General features: G+C 39.5%; 2 protein-coding genes across 6 annotated transcripts in view; one reads left to right on the top strand and one right to left on the bottom strand.

Annotated features, from left to right (window-relative positions):
- The window catches only part of DSTN (destrin, actin depolymerizing factor), a 32,821-nt gene extending 24,738 nt beyond the window's left edge, over window positions 1–8,083 (top strand). For both annotated transcript variants that reach the window (XM_072634520.1, XM_072634521.1), the window contains exons 3-4: window positions 3,760–3,836; window positions 6,813–8,083. In XM_072634520.1, coding sequence (XP_072490621.1) covers window positions 3,760–3,836; window positions 6,813–6,922 — 187 coding nt within the window. In that variant the 3' untranslated portion in view covers window positions 6,923–8,083. The remainder of the gene's footprint in view (window positions 1–3,759; window positions 3,837–6,812) is intronic.
- Window positions 8,084–16,862: 8,779 nt separating this feature from the next.
- RRBP1 (ribosome binding protein 1) overlaps window positions 16,863–20,793 on the bottom strand; it is a 115,711-nt gene continuing 111,780 nt past the window's right edge. For all 4 annotated transcript variants that reach the window (XM_072634518.1, XM_072634517.1, XM_072634516.1 and 1 more), the window contains exons 22-24: window positions 19,628–19,726; window positions 18,244–18,387; window positions 16,863–17,447 (exon numbers count right to left, since the gene is read on the bottom strand). In XM_072634518.1, coding sequence (XP_072490619.1) covers window positions 17,409–17,447; window positions 18,244–18,387; window positions 19,628–19,726 — 282 coding nt within the window. In that variant the 3' untranslated portion in view covers window positions 16,863–17,408. The remainder of the gene's footprint in view (window positions 17,448–18,243; window positions 18,388–19,627; window positions 19,727–20,793) is intronic.

Consider the following 20,793-nt stretch of genomic DNA (forward strand, 5'->3'; position numbering starts at 1 on the left):
CAGGGAGGTATACCCTGATTAATTTTCCTGTACCTCTTAGCTTTGAGAGCTGGGTGTAGTAATTTACGAATTACATTTATTCATTAACCACACTAGTACTTACTAGACAATTCTATTTCAATACCTTTCTGTGGTATTGAAATGACCTGGGATTCTTGAAGGCTATACCATTGGAAAGCATCTCTGACAGGTTCTGTCAAGATAGAAAGATTAAATATAGGTTCAACAGTGGACTGTATATGTTCACTGTCTTGAGGATTAGTCTAGCTAAATTTAGAGACTTTTGAGGTTGGTCTCAGGGTAATTTTTCAGCCATGACAGCTCTTCGAGTCATTCTACCAAGCTATAAGTAGACTGTGACCTGTATCATTGTAGAGAATATGAATTATAGCTATTGAGGCAAAGGTAGAGAACTCTGAAACCAGATTCCTTATTCTACCTGTTTCATTCTGCTCAAATTAAGATGACTGATTTCCTGACTTCCAGGTAATTTGTAAGATTAGATTCTATCAGCTTTCTCGTTCTGAACTTTTCTTGGGCAAGTCGCCTAACCTTTCTGGTTCTGTTTTCCCAGCTGTAAAACAAAAGAATTTGATTAGATGTCTTTAAGACCTTTTCTCTTTATATGTTCTGTGATCCTGAATTTAATAAATCTGAAAAAATTGCATAATCACCACTAGCTTATTTATATACTTAAAAATACACATGCTGCCTTTTAAGATTGAGTCTACCATCAGTCATTCAATTTGATGTTTCTAGAAAATCCTAAGTTAAAAAGATAGCTAAAAAACAAAGGCAAGATCATGGAATGTTGGAAGGGACCTTAGAGGTCATTGAATCAGAGGGTTTTTAACCTAGGATCTGTGAATATTTTGATAATTGTTTCAGTAGAATTGGTTTCTTTTTAATCCTGTATATTTTATGCATTGAAAAAATTCTTAAAATGGGTCCATAAGCTACCCAAGATTGCCAAAGGAGGGAACATGACAAAAAAGGTTAAAAATCCTAATCTGTTCCTTCATAGATGAGTATTATAGATAAATATTTGAGGACCCCAAGAGATTTAACTGAATTGCCCAAGATCCCATAGCTAATAAATGGCAGAGTTAGGATTAGAACAGATCTGCAAGACTTGTAAATTTCTTTAGTCACAGGTAGGGTAGACTAGAGATGGATGAGTCATGTGACAAACAGGAGAGAGTCCACAGTGGCAACCCTACCTACTATGAAATCCTTTGAGGGACACACAAGATAGTATGTTATGCAGACTTGAATTAGATCCAGGTCCTTTGACTCCCAATGCATATTTTTTCCATTGTAGTGGCTCTGGCATGTGAAAAATACCTGGTTATGCAAGGAAAAAAGAGACTTTTTGTGGTCCCTTGGCAGTGTGCATGTGGGGTTGGGATAGGGGGGCAAGATGGATGGCTTGGTGGGGAACTCCTCCTTGAAAAGGGAGAGCATAACTACACAACTCCTGCTCATTTTAGACTGTGCCCTCTGAGCTTTTGTGGTGGTAATAAGCACTAGAAATGTATTGTGGTATAGAAAATAGAAAGTAGCTTCAGAATCACAAAGACCTTGGTTTAAACTCCACCTCTGTCACACATTGGTTGTGTGACATTACTAAGGTAAGCCATCTACCCTGTCAGTTTTTCAGGCAGCTATCTAAGATTATAAGTTGCTGAATTCTGATCTGTTTTGGTAGAGGAAATTTATTCTTCAGGCATACTCCCCTTCAGAGGGTAGCAGGGAACATATGTTGCCTTAGAAAATCACACATATTAATTAAAATTATTTATGTTCTATTGTATTATTTATTTTGTTAAATATTTACCAATTATATCTTAATCTGGTTTAGTACTCAAGTGTGGGGTGGTTTTTATGCTTCTGCCTTACACTATTGAAATAACAAGTCCAGAAAGTCCAGCAAAACTTAATTTTGTAACTATACCTTGAGATTTGTACAAATCAACATCATTAGTGATTCTTTCTTTCCGCAGTAGTAAAATAGTATTTCTCAATGTAGCTGTTAGATAGATAGATAGATAGCGTTTAGGTTTTCACTCTAAAAATAAATCCACCATAACTTTTTTTTTTTTTTACAATAATACAGTATTAGCAAAAAGTAAAAAGGCGACAGGAAGGTAGCAGAAAAAATCAAAATGGAAACTTTGTTTTCTCAGGTGCTTTATTTAAAGAAATAGAAACACAAATTTAAAGATTGTAGATTTGTGTTCAAATTTAATAATATTGATAAACAGGCTTTTGATAATTTAAAAAAAAATTTTCCCCAGGATAGGATTGTATTACTTGCCTTTTAATTTTAATCTGTTCTTATTACTAAAGTGACATGTTTTTTATTAAAGTGATATATAAAATTTCAGTATAGTTTTCCTTTCAAGAAGGAAAATGTAGATCTATCTGTTAATATTCTCCAGTTTTCTATCGAGTGAGTATATATTTCAGCATGAGTTCAAAGAAGGCATAGCTTTTATATCCTAGTAATTGTATCATAATGTAATACATTTTTGTTGTATTTTGGGTAAAGGGAAGAGGATCTGTTCATAACAGAAACATCTATGAGTTCCTTATGGGAGTAGTATTCTAGTTTCATTCTTGTATCCTGCAACTTGACAATGGAGAGTTATTGGAAATCCAGATCTAATGATTGAATGTTAGCCACCTCAAGGAAGCTAGGGATTCTATATTTGAATTGAGGTTCTATGTACCCTTTAGGAAGATATCTCTAGTTCTTCAAAATTATAAAGGACAAAATCTGAGATTCTTATTGTATCTCATTTCATTTAAATGTTTGAGTTGGGGTAAACAAGATATTTAGAAGGGTGGATAATTTCCTTTCTTAGCAACTCAAGGATAAACTGATCACATTTTCATTTGTACATTCTTCTCTGAAAGTTAGGAAGTATATTAGGTGAAATCTCTGTCAGCATTTTTTTTTCTTGACTTGACCCTTATTGATAAGTCAAAGTCTTTGCTTTGACCACATGTTTAGAAATAGTTAACTGATTCTAAAGAAGGGCTAGCACTATTTAACTCTTTTATTTGATTGCAATAGTAGTATAATGTGGGGGTGGATCTAAAACTTGGAAAGCAATGAGAAAGGTTGGATTAGGTTGAGGAGGAAAGAAGAGTTTGCATTCAGCAACTATATTTTTCAGGACATTTTTGCCAAGATAAAAGTGAAGTTTAAAATTTTCAGTATTCCTTCAGGAGCAGAAGACATGAAATTTATCTTTATGTAAAGTCATATTGACAATAAATTGACAGCTTGTGAATGGACATTGTTGCTGAATGCTAGGTTTGGCTTATAAAAGAAATCATTCTCTGATTACTGTCTTCATTTGTATTTTTATCCTGCATATCTTAGGATGTACTGATATCCCTTCCAACTCTGAGAGTACAATCCATAAATTTGTCTCAGCTATTCTAGATGACTACTCCCCTTTCTCACCTTTCCTATATCTGCTTGTGGAAATCCTTTCCTTCTAGACTCGAGTCAGGGGTCATCTTCTTACAGAGTTTTCCCGGTACTTAACCCGAAATCAAACTCGTAGTTCTCGAATCCATGCTTATGCCATAGGTACTTACGCATACATGCTTTAACATTTCTGTTAGATTGTCAGGACCTTGAATGAAGGGATTATTATATTTCATATTTGTGAAATGAAGTATGCTCCCTAGACTCTCTTAATGTTGAATTATTATTTTTAACAAGCTTTTTGTATGTTTATCCAGGGCACCAGAACTAGCACCTCTCAAAAGTAAAATGATCTATGCAAGCTCCAAGGACGCAATCAAAAAGAAATTTCCAGGTATGAATTAACTTCCTGATAGATTCAGGTCATGGGAACAATGGGTAGAAGTTGAAAAACGACAACTTTAGACTTGATGTGAAGAAAAACTTTCTCATCATTTGAGTTATCCTAAAGTGAAATGGACTACCTTGAGGTTAAGCAGATTCCACCTCACCAGAGGTGTAAAAGCAAAAGCTGGATGTGCTTTGAGCTAGATGGTCCCTTCCCACTCAAATTCTAGGGGAAGCTCATCAAAGACTATCCCTCTGTCCTCCCCCCTTCCCCCTTTTTCAGAAGTGCAAAGTTTTATTTTTGGAAACCTATTGTCCAAAAGAGATGCTTATCAGTGTTTCCTTTGTTTCAAAAGTTAAAATAGAGACTAAGTACAGAGGTGGAAGCATCCTCTGCTAACCACAATTGATGCCATATGCTAGTTGTGCCGACTACTTAATTTTCTTGGCTATGTACATAGTCCCTTCATTTTGTTTCTAAATGTGTGATTTAATTGGTTAGTTAGCAGTTCTTATACTTTTGTATCTTCTAAGTAATAAACTATATTGACTTGGAACTTAATGAAATTGAATTACAAAAAGAATTTAGCACAAATGGAATAGTATATCCTTGACTTTGGAACAAAGGGGACTTGAATGCTGTGATTTTAGATAATTTAAGCCAGCAGGGAATTGACAGCTTATTGCTATATGGCCTATTTCTTTTTCTGCAATGATATGGTCAGAGGGTCCTAATAATCACCCAGATTTTGGGGGAGGGGGCTATAAACACTAACTTAATTTTTGGAATTTTTAAAAAGAGGAAATTCTTCTAGTGACTAGGGCATTGTTGTATTAACTAGAAGAATGGAATATAAATATTGACATACTATAAATAAAGGAGTTGTTTTTTATTATGTAGCTAAAAAGCAATAAGAACATTTCCCAGGACACTTGAACGTCTCATATTACAGTGCTTATGATAAGCATTTGAAGAAAGATCCTTGTGTCAATGCAGAGACCAATTAATGGTGAATTAATTCTCTGATTGTGAAACATGGTTTTGTGCCTCTGCGCAGAGGGGTGGCAGATGATGGCTACAACATCAGGCATATAATTAGCTGCCTTTTAAGAACTTAGGAGGCTATCGTGTAGAAAAGAAATTAAACTTGTTGTATTTCACCCTCGATAACAGAACTGGAAGCACTGGGTAGAAGTTACAAGTAAATAAGTACATTTAGGCTTGATATCCTCCCCTCCAAAAAAAAAAAAATTTCCTAAGAATTGGAATTATCCCAGAGTAGAAATGGGCACTGAGTTCTTCCTCATTAGTGGTCTTAAGCAAAGGTTTGATAACCATTTGTTGTGATTATTGTAGAGAAGATGGTTTTGTATATGCTTGAACTAGATGGCTTCTGTTTCTTCCAACTTGGGAAAAAAACAACCAAGAAATTGTCAGTAACTACTGACTCAATGCTTTTTTTACATATAAGACATTCTTGATTTAGATTTGAGAGACAGGCTTTCACAAATGATATTCTATACCAGATCATATCTTTTTAATCAGTAATTAAGCACCTATTGTACCAGTCACTATCCTCAAGGAGCTTCCATTTTATCAAGGACAAATGTACAAATATAAGTAAATAACAAAAGAAATACAAGATAGTTTGATACATATGCCATTGACTGAAAGATGCAGAAAATCCAAGGTCCTCCTGTGTTTTGTTCATTAATTATTTAAAAAAACATTTGATATTAGAGTGAAACACCATTTTAAAGATTTTCCTCCAAAAAGATGCCTCTCTTCATATGTTAAAGTCAAACAAGATTCCTTGAAAAAAAACAAACCAAGAATTTGATTCTATGTCCTGATTATTAATATCAAAATAAGACATATGCTAGCCAAAGATGTTTGCCACTGGCGTGAAATAATGTCCCACTTAGTCCACATGGAAGGGGAATTTTCTTTGGTGAGGACTTTCAGGTGCATTTGTTCGTAAATTATATTGTGTTGATTGCAACAAGCCCTTTAATATTTATATTAAGTATATTCTACAATGAAATGAAAATATATGATTACTCAGCAAAAGACTTTAGCTGAACTATTATTTCCTGTTACATAGGTAAAAAAATAAGCATATGAAGAATGTAATCAGGAACATCTGAGTTCCAATTCAGCTGTAGTCACTTCACTTAGCCCCTTGTTTGCTTCAGTATTTTTGCCAAGAAAACCCCATGAATAGAGTCCGTGGTCACCTGGATTTGGACATAATTGAACAGCAGCCACAACAGGAGAATGAAGAGAATGAGTGCTTTCAGTGACATCTGAGTTCTTCCCAAAACAAAGATGCATCTTATTTTTTTTTAATTCAGTATATATTTCTGTTGATGCTGTTGTCTGTGTATCATGAAAGAATTAAATAGTCATTCACCTAAAAGGCACTGGAAAGAGGCATCGCTGGGACAAGCAGATATACAACCAACAAAAATTATTCAGGAATATAAAAATAAAGAATATCATAAGGAAGATAAATGACCAAAAAGGAGGTGGGCCAGTTATGTAGAAAACTGAGGAATAACTATATGAATAACCAGTATATTATAGCATCATAATCCATCACAATCATGTACCACAATTTGCTTAGTCATTCCCCAAGAATTTAATGATTTTTAGTTCATGTCATAGAAAAGCTATCATATTGTAGAACTCTCGTGCTTGATTGGAATGAAAGAAACAAAGCAAACCAGGTTGTGGACAATTGTTTTAACTGTTAAATTTCTATATTGAGGTGAAGTAACTGGTTTTTATAGCTATCAAGATTCTTGATAGAAATTTTGGTTTTAGTAATTCTCAATTAAAATTGGTATTTCATTGATGCTCCAAAACACGATTGTTGGAACATCCTCATATTGATCTGAAAAATGTAGCAATTAGATGTAAAGAGAAATTATAAATTGCTTCATTAAGTGAATTGTGGTTTGTTTTTCTTTTCTGCTACAGGCATTAAACATGAATGTCAAGCAAATGGACCAGAAGATCTCAACCGAGCTTCTATTGCTGAGAAACTAGGAGGGTCCTTAATTGTAGCTTTTGAAGGATGTCCTGTGTAGATGGTCATGTCAGTGCCACAAGGCTGAAAAGCTTCCATGTTTAATGTATCTTCTTGCTAAATATGTAAAACAAATATACTTAGGCCAGGGTTTCACTGAGGGGGAGCTGTCTTGTTCTAGATTAAATGAGATATTATATAAACCTGTATAAAATAACCCTAAATAAATCTAAAATCTAAAGTTTCATTGGTTGTAAATTAAATTTTTGCTGTCTGATAGTCTATTTGGCAAGTTGGATTTAAAATTATTGTTTTAAGCTCAGGGTTTTTAATTATGCAATTAAAAGAAAAAAGTGGCCATAAGGATAGAATGGAGAATTAATAGGTATTTTTGTAACTTGTATAGTTACTGTCTCTCCTTTGATTACCATATTGTTCATAATTTGATGGCAATTTAGCCCCCCCCCCCTTTTTTTAAAAAAAACCTTCCTTGAGCTAAATAGGTTTGAATGAATGGGAAGCCTTTCTCCTCAAATTCTAAACCAGTACTAATCCACTAAATACAGTAGTAAGTCAAGCCAGGCTGTCTTCACTTTAACAGTTAATGTGTGATAAAGACTGCCTTAAATTTGTGTACACAAGTAGTGAATGCTAATCTTTCAAAGCACTATTTAAAGCACATAGAACACAGGAAGCAACTCCTCGAACCTGTGGTAAAGCTCTTCTATTCACTGGCTGTGAGACTTTGTTCTGATGAAGTAATCTCTCATTCTGGAAATTACAGTGCATTCTGGAGTGATTGTGGAATACCTTTATCTTACACCAAATTATGACACAAAACAAATTCTAGTTCTACAGTAACTTGGTTTGTCAGTGAAGACAACAGAATGTTGTGTTGACAAGCTAGGAGGCTTGTGAGATCTTGAATCATGTATCCTTCAGAACTATCCTGCTTCTAGTACTGTAAGCTACGGAAGATCATTAAGCAGATGTTTACTTTGGGATGTGGGGAGACTTCTTAATTTCCTATAGAGATATGTTGATTGTATGTGAAATGGGTAACAGGTATGAAACATAATACTCACTTTAATCATCTACTTTACGAAAGCTTTCAGTGATTGTCTTAACACCATGGGCATAACACTTTTGGACAGTGTAGAGATGCACAAAACAAATCTAGCGGTAGCAGATTGGCTTTATTTAATAAAGGAAGCATTTTTAACTAGTCTCCTGTGTAATTTCTTCATGGGTTCCGTTGAGGACAGAGGACTTAACAGTTGTTCTGAGGACCAGTTGAGATGATATACGTAAAGCACTTTGCAGACTTTAAAGTACTGAGTAAATGTCCTCTGCTAGTAATTAGTCTTTCTGGGATATGAAATGTTCATGACTTACACAATCCTGATGCCAGAACAAACTAATCCAAGGGAACCTGTCAGGTTATAAAATTAAACAGATTAGCAAGTACAAGAAAATTCAAGATGGGAAAAAATGCCCACTTGGGGGCATTAGCCATGACTTTTCATAAGGGGTGGCACCTGAGTTGAGTCTTGAAAGGAAAGTAGGGATTCTAAGAGTCAGAGGTAGAAAGGAAAAACATAACAGGCTGGGCAAAAGAACAGAGATGCAAATTTGAACAGCTAGCTAGTTTTCAAGTTTACTTGGAATGACATAGAGTGTGGGAATTGAGAAAAGGGGAAAGTCTGAAAACTTAGGTGGGAATCAGATTGTAGAGGGATTTGACTGCCAACATGAGGTTTGTTCATTATGTGTTAGGGAGACACTAAAGATTGTAGAGCCGGAGAGTGGTGTAGTTATATTTATGTCTTAAAAATAAGGAGGATGGATTGGAGAGGGGAAAAAATTTAGAAGCAAGGAAACAAATTAGGATGCTATTGTTTTAGGAGAGGTAATGAAGTCCTGAACCCAGGGTGTTAATAAGAAAAAGGATGGATTTGAGATGTCAGTACTCTTTTCATAGGACTAGGCAACTGGATGTTTTTGACCAAAGTGCAGGGGGAAAGTGTAAAATTGGAAATGGTGGGTTTATGGGAGGTGGGAAGTGAGTTTAATTTGTGGTAAGGTGATATGAAGGTAGAACTATTAAGAAGATGTTTGTATTGGAACCTGGAGTTAAGAAAAAATAAGGGCTGATAATGTAGATATGGGAATTCATCTCCATATAATAGAGCCAATAGAAGCTGGTGAGATACCCAGAGCACATAAAGAAGAAGGGTTCGTGGTACATTGGCAATTGGTGATGGGATGTAAGTGATTTAGCAGGTAGGAGGAGACAGCAGCAGTATTGTACAACCCAAGGGAAAGAGAGTATCCAAGTTGTGGTTGGTCATGTCAAAAGACGCAGAGAAGGCAAGTAGAAAAAAGCATCATGTTTCATAGTTCAGATGATAATCTTGGAGAGAGCAGTTTGTCAGGAAGTGGATTCTTGTGAGGGTTTAGAGTGGGTAGTGAAATGGACTCAGGGATTTGGCTGTGGAGAGGCATAACACGGAGTGGAAGGGCTATGTGAAAGTTTTAATAATGGGAGATGCAGACATGTTGGTAGGAACCCCCTGGAGGGATGGGATGGAAAAGGGCTACCTCCTTGATGAAAAGAATGGCCATCACTAGAGTAATTTTGAGGTGTGGGGTCAGGGTAAAGGAGTTCACCTCATCTTAAGGCAAATTAGCAGAAAGGGAACATAGAGGAAGTGGTGGTACGAGCTTGAAGAGAGAAGAACTTTGGGTTATTTGCCATGGGGACTGTGCAGCAAGGAGGTCCCAGTTGAGATTAGATACCCTGTTAATGGACCAAGTGGATATAGTGTTGTCTTTTATTTAGTAGGCTAGGTAGGAAAGGAAGATGATTCATGAATGTAGATGGTCCAGAATTGGTGTTGGATTGTCTATTATTTGCTACCTATTCTAGCTACATTTGGAGAGGTCAGTGCCAGAGGTTTGGTCATGAAATGTTTCAGCCACAGCTACTCATGACATGATCAATCAAGGTGTGGAGGGATTACAACCTGCCTAAGTCAAGGAGAGGGAGTCATGTGCCTACTTCTGAAGTCATGGGATATTGAAGTATTAAAACCTAATTCATCTAATTGTTCTTTTTTGAAGGAATCACATCAAAAAGAAAAGAATGCCCTGAATTCTTTTTTTTTAATTAAATTAAAATTTCATACAACCAAGATAGAATGCTAGGTTTGGGATCAGAAAGGCTGGATTTAAGTCCTGCTTCAGACAGGTTGTTACTGAGGGCAAGTTCTCATCCTATTTTTGTCTAATTGGGTAGCTAGGTGGCATCACGGACAAAGCACTGAAGAAGGCCTGAGTCAGTTTGGGCTTCAGACACTAGCTCTTCAACTCTATGCAAGTCAGTTAAACTCTGACTCAGATTTCCTCAACTATAAAATGGGGATAAGAGCACCTACTTCCCAGCATTGTGAGGATCAATTGACATGATACATGTAGAGTGCTTTGCAAACCTTAAAATGCTGTTTTAAGTGCTAGCAGCTCTCATAACAAGGGAGTCTAGCTTGCTATCTCTCCACCAGAAAAAGCTTTTTTGCCTCAAGGAGGGAAAAGTCAGGTTTATGCTACTAAGTACATTCTGTCCCATTGGCAGCTACCATCATGTAGCAAGGAGTGCCAGTTTTAAGATCACTCCCATCACAGCCAGCTCTTTGGCTCTGGGACAGAACATTTGGGGAGGGGGGTGGTGTGGTGGTGTAGAGAACAAGCCTTTGTGTCAAGCACAATGCTTTGTAACTAAGTTTGGTGATTGATGGTGCAGTTAAAGGAACAGGCAGAGGTGGTGACTTTCCCAAGGTCACAGCCAGTCTTGGGTAAGATTTGAACTTTAGGTCTTCCTGACTCAGCATGCTATCCGCTGAGTCACCTGGCTTTGTTCAGGCAATGTACAGAAAGGGAGGGGCTGCTCCTCTTTTCTGTCATCGTGCTGCAAAGTGAACAAGCCCCAGCATAGGAAGCAAGTCTTTGGTAGTAAGTAGCAAGAATCTTTGTGTCCATGGGAAGAGGGCTTTTAAAGGGCATGTGCTGGTATGTGAGTAACAAAAAGAGTTTGGTTTGGTACATGAGGAATCCAAATGGGAATACAAACAGCACCAGACTAAGACTAAACTCAGGTAGCTAGATGACAGCTAGATTTGGGTCTGGCAATATCTGCAGACATTCCTATACTTAAAAAAATATTTGCACTTAAATGTTGTCTTTCTTCATTTCTGAGGAGCATGGCAGAGAGGGAGTCTCCCCTCTACTTAACACTTGTGGCAAATTTGACACAACGAATTTTCTCATTTCCAAAATGAATGTAGTTGAAATAAATGACCTGTAAAATGAGAGGAATTGTACCCTTTGGGTCCATCACTTTGTTCTCTAAGCCTTGCTCCTTGTTGCCAATTAAAATTATAGCTACGCAGGTTAATGCAAGAAAAGTCTATGTGAACAGCCAAACACAGGTGCCTTTAAATACAGAATTCCTTCTAGATTTAGGGGTTCCCTTGCGATTTTATTGCTTAACCAAGGTGCTACTGGCAGAAAAACTTAAAAGCCAGTGTTAAATGAAGCCTGATCAACAATGGGGGCTGAAGACTATAATTTCAAAAAACAAGAATCGTTGGGAAAATGATTTGCATTTACACTTTTCAGAAATACATTAAGCAAGGTATACCTACATTAAGACCAGTGACTCAAAAGTAATAAAATCCAGCTTGTCTTAAAATCACTGAGCTACTGCGTGACCATAGCAGTAACATTCTGTGCTGACACAGTGCTGTTTCTTGCCTTTTTTCATCAGCTTCTGGACCACCAGGGGTGGAAATATTAGAGGAAAGATACCACATATTTTTAGCCATTTATATAACTATACTAAACTGGTTCCAAAGGGAATTCCAGTCAGGCTGCAGCTGGAAAACAGTAGATACAACATGGCCAATTTGGCCACTATTGAGACTCACTTCCTGGATTGGGAATTTTGATGAGAAGAGTCACCAGCAAAATGTCTTATCCAGAAGGGTCCTAAAGCTCAAGGGTCCCCAGAGCCTAGGGACTTGGGTAGGTCTAGATGTTTTATTAGCTGAGACTTTGATATGAGGTTTTTCTCCATAAAACATGGATAATTTTAAGTCAGTCTAATGTGATAAGAGAAAACTGGTCTGAGACAAGGAAGATGGGGGAAAAAATCCAAATTTGGGTTTGTTATTAGCTAACTCTGGACCATAGCTTCATCTTCTGTCAAGTGAGAGAATGGATTGGTTTACCAATAGGGTCTCTTTTAGGTCAAAGTATTTCTCAAAGAATCCTTGTTAGACTTAATAATAAAATACAGTAAGCAATGTATTACTTTCCTGGCCCTTGAGATGGTACAAACCTGTTAAGAGTTGATACACTAGGAAACCCTGAGTTCAAATCCAGCCTCAGACACTTAATAGCTGTGTGACTGTGAAAGTCACTTAACCTGTTTGCCTTAAGTTTCTTCAAATGGAAATGGGGATAACAGCACTTACCTCCCAAAGTGGTTGTGAGGATCAAATGTGATATTTACGAAGTGTTTAGCCTAGCACCTTGCCCATAGTAGGTGCCATTCTCCCCCTTAAAAATGTCAAGAGCCTTAGGCATCATTTCGTACAATCCCTTTGTTTTATAAGTAAACAGAGTTATTGACCACTGAAACCATGCAAGTGACATCATGGTACAGAAGATGAAGTATTAGTGTCTGGAAGACTTTCAAATCCTTCCTCAGACAATGCAGCAAGTTCATATAGCCTGAGCCAGTTTTCTCGTCTGTATGAGAATAGCACCTGCCTCCACTGATACAATGTACATAAAGCACTTTGCAAACCTTACATCATTATAGAAATAGGAGATTATTATCACTAAGAAAGTGGATCATTTCACCAAAGGAGAGTTATTGGAACTAGGGGAGGGATCTCTTAGAGCTGTGACCTAGCGCTACCTAGACAACTTACATCATGAACTCTGGATAGCTCATAGTAAACCACCCTGCAAGGGCCAGATGGAGAGGTGCCTACACTGGAATGTATTTATCGTTTTATAAAATCCAGTAGATTCCTGGACACTCAACATGGTCATATTTGTAGGTAATAATTTTACATTAATGCCAGATCAAGGAAACTGCTAATGCCCAATGATCAGCCTGATAATTTAGCAAGAGCCAAATACAAAAAGGATCCAACACAAAACCCAGAGTGCCAGGTTTATAAGACTTAATGGTGTAACAGACCTACCTCAGAGATCAATACCTTTTATTGCAGATGAAAAAAAATGAAACAGACCCAGAGAAGTGACCCAAGGTCACACGCAGCCAGGCTTTGAAACTAGGTCTTGTCTCCAAAGTCAGTGTTCATGAGGTTCAGGTTCAAGTTAATGGACATGTTATAGGATCATAGATTTAAAGCTAGAAGGGACCTGAAGAATCATCTAATCCTGCCCTCTCATTTTAAGCAAAGGGTCAAAGGTGCACAGAAATCCAAGGTCCGGTAGGTAGCAAGAGAGCAACGGTGGGATATGAATGCAAGTCCACTGATTTCAATTCTAGCATTCTGGACCACAATAGTTCCATTTAATCCACTCTGAGCCCATTTCTTCATATAAAAAATGGGGATCACAATACTTTTATTACATCTACTTCACAGGGTTGCAAAACTTGAAACACATTAAGAATATCCATTCCCCCTTAAGTAGGTTACCATGAAGCAGTGAATACAGCAGTTGGAAATCAATGGCTTATTCTCATGGATCAGTACGAAATCCAAAACAAGTTTTACAGGGTGGAAGGCAACTGAAGTGCCCTCTGCTGGCAGAAAGGGCATGAGCATCAGCATCTAGACTGGCAAAAGTGGTGGGGGGAACAACTTTGGGGAGTTTCTCCCTGAATTTGTAAGGCAGGAAGACTGTATTAAGTGTTATAATTTGGGACAGGCCTAAACTTACAAGCCCACTAGAGAGAGGAGTAAAGGATTGAGAAAGAGCTCCTCTCAGCTCAGGCCAACTTCATTGTTTCAATGGTCCCTTAGGCCCTCATGGCTGCTCTGATGAGGAAATCCTGGTGCTATTTACTATATGAGAGGAAAAGCACAGAACCACAATTTAGGATATTACTTGGAAATAATGGGACTTTCCCAATGTCCATCACCATAGCTGCCCCCTTCACTCAATTTCTGAGTCTTAGGTGCCTGAGCACTTCCCTAGTTTTCTGTTTCTAGCTCAGTTTGCACAGTTTTTACATGACACAGATAAAGGGTGTCATGGGGATCTTCTCTTACACTAATGATGTACATGAGGCTGGTACTTGGTTCCTGGTTAACCCACTGACAAACATTTATTCAGTAGCTGCCATGTGGTAGGCATTGTGGTAGGTGCTGGGGATCCAAGCTCTCAAGAAGCTTACAATCCCAGTGTCGCCAAGGCGGTGACATTTGACCTAGGAAGGCAGTAGGGTGGCCCTGAGTGAAATGAGGACAGCCAGAGGGCATACGCAGTGAATTCACCCAGAAAAGCCTGCCCAGAGCCAGCGGCTGATGGGATCTGCCATAATTAGGCACCAAAACTACAACCTAAATGTGGGAAATACTGACAAACCAAACAAAAAACGGTTGTAGTGGATCTGTAGAGCAAGAGGGTGACTAACACAATGAGATGATAGCTAAAGAATGAAGGAATTCTATAATTATCTCCCCATGCCCAAATTACTTATTCAAGGTCCAGCTCAAATCTCACATAATCTATGAAGCCTTCCCTGACTATCTGGCCCAACTACTCGCTCTGAGCTCCCTTATTATTCACTGACAGATGACAGAAGCCACATACTTCCTTGTACTGTTATAAGTCCCATCTTTGCCACTAAATCTTATAACACCTCCAAGGCAAGCAGAGTTAAGCTCCAACCTCAATGCAGTTTCCTGAATAATAACATGATTTTTTTTTTAAATCATTTTTCAGTCATGTCCAACTCTGTGACCCCATTTGGGGTTTTGTTAGCAAAGATACTGGAGTAGTTTGCCATTTCCTTCTCCAGGTCATTTTACAGATGAGGAAAACAAGGCCAATAGGGTTAAGTGCTTCACCGAGGCATATATACATAAAGCTAGTATCTGAGGCTAGATTTGAACTCAGGAAGATGTCTTCCTGACTCCAGACCCAACACTCTACCCACTATCTCACCTACCTGTCTCATACAGATGAGGCTAAAACAGGTCTGGAGACATGAGTGATTTCTGCAGACAAAATAAGTTAATAGTATAGACTGAGAAAAGAAACACAGGTCTCAACTCCCTTACACTTTCTTAACCTTCTGTTTAGATCTTAGGAAGGCAGTGTCATGTAATGGGAATAAGACTTAGAAGACCCAAGTTCAAAACGCAGTGCTCCCCCTATGTGACTTCAGACAAGCCCCTTGCTTTCCCTTCAAGAGGCACTTGCTCTGGAATTGGAGGCCCCAGCTCAAATGTCACCTCTCATTTTTACTACTTGAGTAACTTTAGGTATGTCATTAACTTTGTCCCTGGGCCTCAGTTTGCTCATTTGTAAAACAAGCAAGTTGGCCATGGAATTAGTTCCCTCCCAACTCTAGATGTACGGTCCATAAGATGGAAACCCTCATTACCTGTACTTGGACTCAGGGTTGTGATGAGGAAGGTACTTTGCATGGTGGTGTGTAGATGTGAGGGAAACTTCTAGAACATAAATCAGATATTCCCCTGAGCTCCCAGCACAACCTACTCATTTTATAGATGATGACACTGAGTCCCAGGGAAGTGAGCTGCTCAGGTCACACTGTAAGCTGCCAAGCTGGGATTTGGATCCATATCTTCAGACTGCAAATCTAGTGCCCTTTCTTCAGCACTGTGCTTCAGGGAAATAGGTTTTTTTGGACTGCTGTAACATAACCAGGGGAGTTCGCCCTTGTCAGTAGATGATTAAATGGACTTTGCTAACACCCACAGAGTACACAAAGATCAATTTAAACAGAGTAATAAAACTATCTTGTATTTGCACAAAGTACCTTCCTTTCAAAGGGACCAAAGGTTTGTTTTTTGCTTTCTGTTTGAAACTATCATCCTGGGAGACCAGGATTTTCAGAAAAATGGCAAATAGGTAGATGGACGGTTAAATATTCTAAAACTCACACAGTAGACTCAGGTCTAGGCTCTCACCCCGCCAATTCTTAGCAGTGACAAAAGGTACTCTCCAGTGGACCACATCCACTGTCTGGATTTTGAGGGGGTGGCATGGACTCTTCTAAGTATTATGGATCTATACCAGCTGCATGACATCCCATCTGCTTGGTAAGCTACAATCACTATACTCCAACCACTGCCAAGGAACTTCTGAATGTTTCAGTCACTCGGGCAGTTACGACCAGAGCTGGCTGCTGTCAGGGAATAAATAGTTTTCCAAGCCTAGGATAGAGATACCTTGTTTATTCCCACAGTCTCGTCCTTGCTGTGCACAAGGCCACCCACAACCCAATTACTAGCAAATTCAGACCGAAAGGCTAAGGGTGGGGAGAGTGAAGAATAACAAATTCCATCTGCTTGCCAGGTGTTATAATGGTTACCTTCCCCTAATTCTCTGATGGGAATAACAAAGGAAAAAACAGCATATCATTAGATTTTTTTCCTTTAATGGAAGCCTTGGAGCTCAGGTGTCAGCAGTGGCCCAATTGGGTAGGATTATTGCCTGTGCTTGGCCTGTTAATGTTAAACCTGGGGGGGCCTGGAGGTGGGTAGACAAGGTGCCTTCTATTCCCTCTACCATCATTGTGCCTATGAGGGACACCACACAAATGCTGTTGACTTGTCTGGGGAAGAAAATGAACATTTTGATCCTTCCAATTCAACTGAGAACTTCTTGCCCCAACCTCCACACCTGTGCCTTTGGAGTTCTGGGAAGCCTGGGGACCCTGGCCTAGGAGAGCAAACCCCAATGGGAAAAGAAAACCAGGAATGCCCGTGATGGCTACAACATTAGTTTTAATAGCAGTAACATCCAGAAATTCACAATCAGGTCTTGTTGGCAACTGCATGGCCCACTTCCATGACGGTTCTCTCTCAAGCCTCCTCTTTCTCCCCATTCTCAACAACTCTGCACTCCCACCCCCACCAAAAAACAATTGCACTGATTGATGTACGGATACATAGACTTTCTCCCTCCCACTGCCCCCCCCCATTCCCCTCCCCTGTTTCACACATTCATGGGTTCTGTTCATACAGAAGAGTTAATAAAGGCTTTGGAGTCCGCTTCCTGACAGTCCAGGGCTTGCCCCAGGGAATACCGTTTTAGAAAGCGTTACAAAGATTCCTTTACAAAGGTGGTGCCTGTAGTATGTTTTTGTTTTTGTTTTGTTTTTGGTGAATCTTAAAGGTTCTGGTTCACTAATGGCTTCTGTCTCATAGCTACAGGATGTGGAACGTGTATTTTTTTCAGGTTGGTTTGTTTTTAAGGAATGTGTAAGGCATTTTGGTAAAGTTGAACAAGGAACTTTTAATTCCAGAGGTGTTTCAGACAGAGGTCCCTTCCTTTGTACTACCAGCATCCTCCTGTGGAAGAAGAGGGTACAGAGTTAGGCAAGGGGTTGCTACATCAGGAAGGAAATCCTTCAAATAGCCATTCTATAGGTAGGAAGCCCTTCCTAAGTGACTACAAGAAGCCCTACAGTGTGGATAGCTAGTAACTGAACCATTCCCCCAAACCTGGCCCTTGAGTAAGCCCAAAATAGCCCAGTCCCACTTTTTGGGATGCCTTCTTCCCTGCTGGATGTGAGCTGTTCCCAAACCTTGGCTCTCCAAGGGAGGATCTCAGGTTGCTCAAACAAGCTAATCAATGGGTGGGGGAGGGAGGGGGAGCACGGTAAAAGCTGTTAGTATCCAGTAACCTCAAAAGAGAAAAACATCTCTCAGAGTTAAGTGTGAGACTCAAACGAGGCAACAATTATAACGCACTTAGTTCAGGGCCTGGCATTATTAATCATTATTAATTCTGTCACCCTGGACAGGTTCTTCAACTCCTGTCTGCTTTAGTAAAATGGAGATAACAGCACCTCCCTCCCAGGGTTGTGAGAATCAAACGAGGTAAGAGCTATCAAGTGCTCAGCACATAAGTGCTATATTAGTAGTAGCAACAGTAGTCAGTGACCTGGGCAGTCACTTAACTCATTTGCCTCATCCTCCTCATTTGTAAAACGGATAATAACAGCATCGACCTACCAGGGTTGTTGTAAAGCCTCAAACGAGATGCTATGTGAAGCACCTGGTACACAGTAGGCATTTAATCAGTGCTTATTCTTGTTCCCCTCTCCTCCCCAGCCAGAGGAGAAGAAAAGGAAAATTCCCGTACCGTTTTCTCAAGCTTTTCGTGCATCTTCTTTACTGTTTCTTTCTCCTTGGTTAACTGCTCCTGACTTATCTTCAGGAGCCCCTGGAGCTTGGCAGTGGCCTGGCCCAAGCCCTTTGTCAGCTTCTTCTCTTTTTCCAGCCTTTCCTGGAGGTCACCAAGTCAAGGAATTAGTCAGGACCAGTTACATTTCTAGTCTTTTAAGTGCCTCCCAGGGTTTTACCCTGGCACAGGGAAGCACAGTCTTGTGCCAAATTCTCAGGAAAGACAGCATACACTGCTCTGTACCAAGGAGTCTTAAGCCTGGGGGGCGAGAGGGGGTAGGTGGGTAACAACCACCTTAATCCCAGATCACCAGCCCAGAATGGCATCACCACAAAGAAAGCAAAACCAAACACTCATCCCAACAGACAGATAAAAAAAGCTACTTCTAATGAGAAGGGTGCCAGTGAGGTGATGTCGATTTTATTAAATATCCTATGTAATCTACAGAGGTTCTGTGGCCCAGTGGGGAAAGAGAAGGGCTCTGAATCAGGAAGTTGGGCTTGATCCTGCTTCTGACCATGCTGGCCATATGACACCTTCCCTTCCCTGCCACCTCCTCCACTACCCTCTAACAGGGTTTCCTGTATGGATCCTTTTGGCAGCCTTGTAAAGCCTATGGACCCCTTCTCAAAACAATGTAATAAATGTTTCTGTGTCATAGACCTGTGGATGCCCTTTCAGAATAATGTTCTAAATGCACAAAATAAAAGACAGGATTACAAAGGAAATCAATTATACTAAAATGCAATTTTGAAAATGTTTCTTAAAATGAAGTAAAAAATAAAATACTTAGGGTTACAAAGAAAACTAATTATACTGAAATGGTTATCAAATAAAATTTTTTTAAGTTCACAGATCTCATATTCATAACCCCTGCTCTAAGGCTATAAATTGCATTAAAGGAGCCAGCCTGCATGAGTAGAGAGAATTTCCTTGTCTGAGATGACTCTACTGTAATGAAATCCCAAGTCCAGTCCTTTTTCCCACTGTTGTCCTAAAGCATTAACTTATGATAGAAACAAAAATATGGACACTGATATATAAACCTCAGTGTTCTCACAATTTGTACCTTTTGACAAAGTCAGAGGTTTAAGGGAACTAGTTAAGGGATAAAAATTGGTTCTCCTGACTCTCCCTGTTCCTCTGCAGAGCCTAGGGGCTAAAATGGTTAAGTAAATGACTGGGAGATGTTAAGGAGAATGGTGCCAATGAACTTTCTATCCTTCTCTACTTCCCCAAAGCGTCTCTACCTACCAACAACCTCAGCCAGACCATCCCCTGGGATGGCACTGTCCCCAGACCTCTGGTAGAGTAGGGCTAAAGGAGGAGTTAAGACATTTACCTTCAGCTCAACAGCTTCCTCCATTTCTGAAGACTCTATATTGGTGGACGCTCGAAGCTTCTCCAGTTCTGCTTGTAAGTTACACACTGAATTCTGGGCCTTGTTAGAGAGTTTCAGGGAAATCAAGAAGAAAGATGGGCCAGGTTAGATATTCCATCTAGAACATCCAAACAGTCAAAATCAAAGATAACCAGGTGAGGAAATGTGAAAGGTCCAAGAAAGGGCCCTAAGAGCATAGGCATCAAATTCTGATGCCAACAATCAGTCATTATCTGGCACTTATGATAACGATGGCAATTCAGACTTGTGGAACACTGACAAAGGGCTTTCTTTCTTTGCAACAACGCAGGCAGGCAGACCCTGGAAATCTTTTTACCCTTTGATAGATTATAATCTCAGGGCACTGAGGTCAAGAGATTGGCAGTTATGGTCACTGCTGTCCGTCCCCTAAATGGCAGAGCCATGACCCCAAATCCAGCTGTGCTGCCTCAAAGGCCACCCACAAGCACTGACTGAGCGCCAAATAAAGGTGGTTACTGAGTTCCTACGGACAGGCATTTCTGTGTTTCTGCGCATAACTGCCCCCCTCACCTGTAATATTCATCTCATTAGTCAACAAGCATTCATTAAGAAGCATACATTGCAATGGGGGAGACAGCGTGTAAATACCAAGACACATACTAGACATGCACAGAATACGTGAAGGCAATCTGAAAGAAGAAGGTGCTAGCAGCTGGCAGGGACCAGGAAAAACCTCCTAGAGAGGGTGAAATTTGAGCTGAGTCTTAAAATGAGCCAGGGAAACTGGGCCTGAAAGCCACACAAGCATCCTGCCTTCCCCAGAGTGCTGGATTTGTTTTGCTGGGATTCTTCAAGCATTGGCTTCAGACAGACTCTATTTGAGGACGAAGACAAAGATTAGGCTACTGCAAATTTCAGGGGACAACTTGTTAGGTTGTTATTGTTTGAAATTCACATCAAGTCAGCCTTCAACTCAACTTGGTCTCTGCTGTGTTCTTCTGGCATAGATATGTCCCTGTGGTCTCAAAGGCTATGATCTGGCAGGTCCTATGAAAGCAAGGAGGGCTTCCATTCTAGTATGGTGACAGATTGTATGCCTGTTGCCCCAGAATCAGCCTTAGCAAAGTTTGGAAGGGCTTATTTGC

This window comes from Notamacropus eugenii, chromosome 1 (assembly GCF_028372415.1).
Source record: "Notamacropus eugenii isolate mMacEug1 chromosome 1, mMacEug1.pri_v2, whole genome shotgun sequence".
Classification (NCBI taxonomy): Eukaryota; Metazoa; Chordata; class Mammalia; order Diprotodontia; family Macropodidae; genus Notamacropus; species Notamacropus eugenii.